This window comes from Neomonachus schauinslandi, chromosome 4 (genome assembly GCF_002201575.2).
Source record: "Neomonachus schauinslandi chromosome 4, ASM220157v2, whole genome shotgun sequence".
NCBI lineage: Eukaryota > Metazoa > Chordata > Mammalia > Carnivora > Phocidae > Neomonachus > Neomonachus schauinslandi.
This window is the reverse complement of record NC_058406.1, coordinates 7,315,491-7,322,224: the sequence shown is the minus strand read 5'-3', so window position 1 is coordinate 7,322,224 and position 6,734 is coordinate 7,315,491. Positions and strand designations below refer to the sequence as shown.

The 6,734-nt window shown below is 46.7% G+C and overlaps 1 protein-coding gene across 1 annotated transcript in view; it reads right to left on the bottom strand.

Annotated features, from left to right (window-relative positions):
• Positions 1 to 434: 434 nt before the first annotated feature.
• The window catches only part of KIF1B (kinesin family member 1B), a 138,950-nt gene continuing 132,650 nt past the window's right edge, over positions 435 to 6,734 (bottom strand). The window contains exons 44-49 of the mRNA XM_044914382.1: positions 5,594 to 5,665; positions 3,853 to 3,974; positions 2,148 to 2,297; positions 1,586 to 1,778; positions 1,262 to 1,380; positions 435 to 731 (exon numbers count right to left, since the gene is read on the bottom strand). Of these exons, the coding sequence (XP_044770317.1) occupies positions 689 to 731; positions 1,262 to 1,380; positions 1,586 to 1,778; positions 2,148 to 2,297; positions 3,853 to 3,974; positions 5,594 to 5,665 (699 nt within the window). The 3' untranslated portion in view covers positions 435 to 688. The remainder of the gene's footprint in view (positions 732 to 1,261; positions 1,381 to 1,585; positions 1,779 to 2,147; positions 2,298 to 3,852; positions 3,975 to 5,593; positions 5,666 to 6,734) is intronic.

The following is a 6,734-nucleotide window of genomic DNA, read 5'->3' as shown; positions in this document are numbered from 1 at the left end:
CAGGCCCGCTAAGAAGTCCTCCCTTCTCTCTTCCACTAAAAGAAAACCGCATAACTACGTTCTAAATAAGCTCCACTTTCAGAGAATACACCTGTGCCATTTCTAAGCTCCCCACAACCTTCTCCCTGAATGGAAAATGCAGGGATTAGCGATGGCAAAGAGATGGAAAGGGAAAAGGTAAGTTTTTTCCTTTTAGGTTCTAAAAAAAGCCAGATGTTTCCTCCCGTAGTCTCTAAGCCACCCCCCCCCCACCCAAAATTGAAGTGATATCACAAAGAGAGAAAAGGAAAAGCATTATGTTGTCTTAAAAAACAGACAAAGATATCCAAAGACAGCAGTACAAGACATCACAGGGGGTCATAATGGGGACCTATCATACAAAAGGAAGCCAAAAGACACAAAAAAATAATTTGAAGATTCACTGGATCCCCTCTGGGTTGTTTTTGTTTGTTTTTCTCCCTTTTGTTAGGCCACATGCTGCTACCAAGATTCTCAGCACAGGAAAAAAGAGAAGGGTACAGAGCAATGGAGACGGGGACCAGGAGAGCTAGCAAGAGTGTTGACAGGAGGGAAAGCAGTTACCCCACAGGCTTACACACGAGAGGGGCCATCAAGAATCAGAGAGAGAAGTAAGAGGCAACACTTTCTTTATCTCTCGAAGGCGAGTGAGGATGCTCAGCAGGGTCACTTAGTACTTCGGTTCGCTGGGGCATCTGCGAGAGAGTTTTGACCTACAGGTGACAGAGGAAGAGGATGGATTAGAAAGCTGGATCCAGATGTCTCTCCCCTCACAGGTCTCTCTCCTCTACAGTTCCCTCCTTGAGCTTCTTCCCCTCCAGCACTCAAGTCTCAGGTCTCTAGGCTCCCTGAATAAACAGGCTAAGCTGCGGGGGCCCCTGGGACACAAGCCCCTCACAGGATCAGAGGCTGGATCACAGGGTGGAATACTGGAAGACCATGAAGGTTTTCACCACCTTCCCCTGACTCAGTCAAAAAATAAAAAAATAAAAAAAAATCTTAAAAAACAAAATCAAAGCAGGACATTAACTGGGTGCAAATGTGACCAGGTTCCCTTAGCCATTCAGGACACCAGGTGACACCTTATGAGAAGCGGAGGCCTCATCACCACCTTACAATCACACTTATGCTGCTGTCCTCCCTCCCTCTATAGTCAATGTACTTTTTGGGAACAAGACTTCCTTCTCGATTTACATTGACCAGAAGCCTAGGAGAAGAAGGAAACACGAGGACAACTTCTTACCGTATTGTGCCAGCAAGGAGTGGGTTAAAGGCATATAACCAGTCGTTCATGTCTTTGTCATTGAGAGCCTGTAAAAGGACCCCACGATGCTTTGTGCATACAGCAAAGATGTTCGGTGTCTGAAAGAGACACACGGAGACGGGAGGTTACGATGGCTGCTGACAACAGGGACCACCCTGCCATATTCCCAGGGCACACAGAACCTCATACTGAAGGTTCCGGGAGACCAGACACATAGGAGAGATGCCACACTACACAACAGAGTTCAGAACTCAGAAGGAAAGGGGGCAGGCGGCAATTAGTAGCCAAGAGAGCAGGACTGACCTTCACCATGGCCTGCTGGTCCTCGCTATATTCCACCTGTGCTGTGGACAGGTTAATGATGCCACGCTCCACTGGGTCTTTGTCGCTGTTATAGATAAAGACATAAGGGCGACGGACCACGACAAAATGTTTAGCCCAGTTGCTGTAAAGTGGCTCCTTGAAATGCAGGTATCCTTTCTTAGAGACCACGGAGCTAAAAAGGGCAGTACAAGAGAGGTTAGTTTCTCACAAAAAGAAAGTGATCACGGCCTGAGGAACATGAAAATATGTCTCACCTAGGCCCAGTCCCTAGGATGAACAAAACAGGCAAAAGATCTGTTTGGCCGAGAATCTTCTCTGCTGAAGTTACACAGCAACAGAACACAAAGTACGGCCCCCAGAGCATACTGTGGTGTGGTGGAGATGCCTGATAGGACACAGGTGCGGCAGGAACCCAGCCTGGCTCTTTATCCCAGATTACACTGATATTAGACAATAATATTCACCTCAAGTACAAGAGCGGAGAGTAAATTACTGTGATTTGTCTTTTATACCTGCCATCTCTGGTCAATACAATACTCACCCTGGTCTAATTTCTTCCATATCTGGAACAAGATTGAGAAATTCATTTTTTCCTGCTCGGGCCAAATAAGGTGTTTCCACAGTTGGGACAATCTGAAACTGTTCAAATTCTGGGCAGGGACTAGAGGCCCGGGAACTGGCTTCTGGGGTCCTTTAAAAGAGAAAGGTTAGGGGTAATAGGAGCTTCAGCAAGGTCAATGCATAATGTGTACAACCCTCTCACCAGGAGGAACAAGCCCTCCCCTTAAGAGCAGGGGCCTTGCAAACATCAGTTTCAGAGAGCTAAGACAAGCTGGTGTCAGAAAGTTAATTCCAACTTCAACTGGGGTCATCCTTTAGAAGTTACAAAAGTCACCAAGGCCCACAGTCCCTCTTCCTACTCTGAAGCCCTCTGAACAGAGCGTCTGGGGCATGAACTCCATTCCCTTACATGTTTCTATTTCGTTTCAAGGCCACAACTAGGGCAGTGATTCTCAAAGTGTAATCCCTGACCAGCAGCATCAACTTCGCCTGGAAACTTGTTAGAAATTCAAATTCTTGGGCTCCAACCCAGACCTATGGAGTCAGAAACGATGGGTGGAGTTCAGCCACCTGTACTTTTAACAAGCCTCCCAGGTGACGCTGGTGTGCACTGACCTCTGAGAACCACGGCCACAGGGGGCTGGCAGAGAAAGCAAACGAGTGGGAAGAAGCTGGCTTCCGGAACGACCGCCGACTGAGAGCGGTCGGGACCATGACATGAGCAGGAGCTCCTACGCTCTGCACCATGGGTTACCGTAGAGCAGCTCAGCCTGATGTATTGTATCCCATCAACTCTAAAAAGCCCATCTTTTAATACTTCACCATTTCTCAAGTTGGGATGCATCGTACAATTGATGACACATTTTGGTTGGCAGTGCTTTTTTCTTTCGTAGTGGCACATAAAATAATGTTATGGTTGATGACATCGCAAATTAATTCAATTACCTGGTTGTGTTATTTTCTCAGCCACACTCAACTGTCGCCGTGTTGGTACAGTAAGACAGACAGCTGGACGATACCCAGGTGGGTTCTGACAGGTGAGCACAACGAACGGAGACGGGCCAGGGAGTGTGATGGTGAGTCACAAACAAGTGATTACAGTGATGAATTCATGGGATCTAGACTACATTTGTCTCTATTATTCTTACCAATATGTTTTATTTTGCCATCAAATATATTTTCCAAACTAGTTTTAAACTGTTTTCCCCAAGATGGGACTTGGTCTGTCTGGTATGAGCGGGGAACCAAACAGGAGTGGGAATGGAAGGCCAAAATGAGCAGGAGAGGGATTCAGAAGAGGAACCAAGGGTTTTCTTGCAGAAAGTTGGTGAGACATGGTGTTAGAAGGTACAGGAGCATCTCCCTGCGACTGTGATACCCAGAAAAGGCTCCCACATACTTCTGAGTGCTGCCAAGACAGATGGTCCTGCCCTCAGCAGAGAACCACTGAGCTAGAGGAAGGCTGGTGTTTCTTTGGTTCTTAGGCTAGCTTCTCTCAGTGAAGTCTGGGTACTTGCAGCTTCTTTTTTTTTTGAATGTATGTATGTATTGTAATCATTACCACCAACGTGGGGCTTGAACTCAAGACCCCGAGATCAAGAGTTGCATGTTCCACCAACTGAGCCAGCCAGGCGCCTCTTTTAATTATGATTATTATTTTTTTTAAAGTAAATTAGGGTACTTACTTCTGATCCAGAGAGTTGCTCCTAGCCTCTACCAGAGAAGGGCAGGTGGAGGAGGGAGTGAGGGTTGCACTGCTGAAACTGGACACAGAGGGATCCCGTCCGATAGGAGAGATATCAGACAACTGGAGGCAAACAGGAGACAGCCAGTGAGATGCAGCTGAAAACCCAAAATACCTCTGCAACGAGGAGCTTTGACACCCAGTGACCTCACATTCGTGTATCTGCTGCTGTAGGTTATTCAAGAAAACGACTTATAAATACTTTATGACCTGAATGTCACATTAGGAATCATTTACAAAAGAGGCAAGGCTGGCTTTTTATTTTGTGACTGTCCTGCATTAATTAAATGAACCTATCTCTATGAGCCCAGTATTTAGAACAACAGGCACTATTCTAAGAATATGGCAGAAGCCCTGCCCTCCTGGAGCTTACGTTCTAAGTGGAGAAGGCAGACGACAAACAAATCAACAAACACTTTGCAAAGTGTCAGGTAGTCCTATGATCCAGTAATTCTACTACTGGGTATTTACCCAAAGAAAATGAAAATACTAACTCAAAAAGACATATGCACACCTATGTTCACTGCAGCATTATCTACAATAGCTAAGATATGAAAGCAACTCAAGTGTCCATTGATAAGATGAATGAATAAAGAAGATGATCTATATATACAATGGAATATCATTCAGCCATAAAAAGGAATGAGACCTTGCCATTTGCGACAAGATGGATGGACCCAGAGGGTATTACGCTAAGTGAAATATGACCAAGAAAGACAAATACCGTATGATTTTACTTACACATGTGGAACCTAAAAAACAGAAACAAAACCAAGCAAAAAAACCAGACTTTTAAATACAGAAAACAAACTGAGGGGAGACCAGTGGGGGGATGGGGGAAACAGATGAAGGGGATGAAGAAGTACAGACTTCAAGTTACAAAATAAATAAGTCACGGAGATGAAAAGTCCAGCATCGGGAATACAGTCAATAATACTGTAATAACGTCGTGTAGTGACAGATGGGGACAATACTTATCGTGTGGTGAGCCCTGGGTGATGTACAGAACTGTTCAATCACTGTGTTGTATGCCTGGAGCTAATTTAACACCGTGTGTCAACTACATGTCAATAACACAAAGCATCAGGTAGTGGGAAGGGCTACAGCAAAAACTAAAGCAGGGAGAGAGGTCAGACAGCTTCAGAGAGCTGCTGCCTTTACAGAGGGGGCTAAGGAGTTCATTTTTGAGCTGAAAAATGGACAAGAAAAGGGCGCCAATCATGGGCACTTCTGGAGGAAGACTATCCCGGGGAAAGGGACAGCAAGGCTGCCAAGGCCACCTAGGCAGCTGGAGTCTGATGATCAGCAAAAAATGTCACAATGACTAAAACTGCATGAGCACTGCAGAGGTTCTTTAAAGTGCTCACCTCATTCTTTGTTGAAGGCGACAACATTTAATGCCACCACGAACCTCAGGACTTCTGGTGTCCTGTCACACAGTGACATACCAGCCCCTACAGAATCTCCTCCAAGGGATTCGGGGAAAAGCCAAAATGTTTCTCATCTGATAACACTCTAAGAGACACAGGGGGATGCCTTTATCTGCAGAAGTCAGTGTTCTGCCTCTGAGAAATTAAATAAATACAAGAGCAGATATGCCCTACATCCTCAGACCCAAAGCTACACCCATCTGAAACCACCTCAAAGCAGGGAGCCTGGGACGGGAAATCTGAGCTGCTCACCTTACAGTCGCTGATGCTGCCGTGCACCTGGCTGAACTCCCGGTTGAAGGTGTGAGTGAGAAGTTGCAGGCACTAGGGAAGAGAGAGGAAAGTGTGAGTTTCAATGGTTAAATGAAGCCCTGGATGCAAGGCAGGAAGAGAAAACAACAGGCTAACACCCACAGGGGAGCTCAGGTGCTGCCGCAACAACTCTAGAATTAAGTAAGAATTTAGCAAGGGAAGCCTGGAGTATGCCTAACGGAGACAAATTAAGTGGATAAAAGGGCCATTCTCAAGACGACGAAAGCAAATAGCTGCCAACACCACAGCTGAGAAGTGCTTAAGAACACAACAGTGCCCCTTCCGATTTGTCCTGGTACTAAAAGTCATGGACACTTCTGGATGGACCTATTTTTCTAAACTGACTAGAAGACCGTTTGGTTATTGAAACAACACGACACAGAAGCCCTCTCACCTCTATATTCCATTGTGGGCCAGTTGTCCAGACACCATATGCCTGAGTGTCGTCCTCAGCAACCCCTCTGCCCTCTCCCACCCCATCTGGGCAACAAGGAGTGCCGACTCTACCTCCCCAAAGTCTCTTCTGTGACGACTCTTCCTCTTCTCCCTGCAGCCTCCCGCCTCAGCTGAGACCCACACCATCTCTCATCTGGAGCACCGCAATAAAGAGCTCTTTGGGCCTCTAGGCTCTGTCACCCTAAACCCACCCTCTTTCTTGCTGCCACAGCAATCTTCCTAAAACACAAACACCTGTTTAAAATATTTCCACGTCACCCCCAGGACACTCTACCCGCTAGTCCAGTCCCCAGATCCCGCAAGATCTGGTCCTGCCCCAAGTCTCTGACTCCATGCCCTGCCCCTCCCCACGGTCCCCATTTGATTCCCTAGCACTGAACGTGTAGCCTACGAGGCTCCCCCTCTGGTGCAGCCTTCCAAGCTCAGCTCAGCAGCACCGGCCCGTGGAGGCCTCTCCTCGGACTCCCCCAGACTCCAGACACACACCTCTATTATATGCTTGTCACCGAGTCACCTGTGAGTTCAGTAAGGATAGAAATGGAGTCTTATTTATTTCTACCTTCACAGCTAGTACAGGCCTTGAAACAGAGGCCCTCAAAGGAAGATGAAAACGAAAAATCCAACT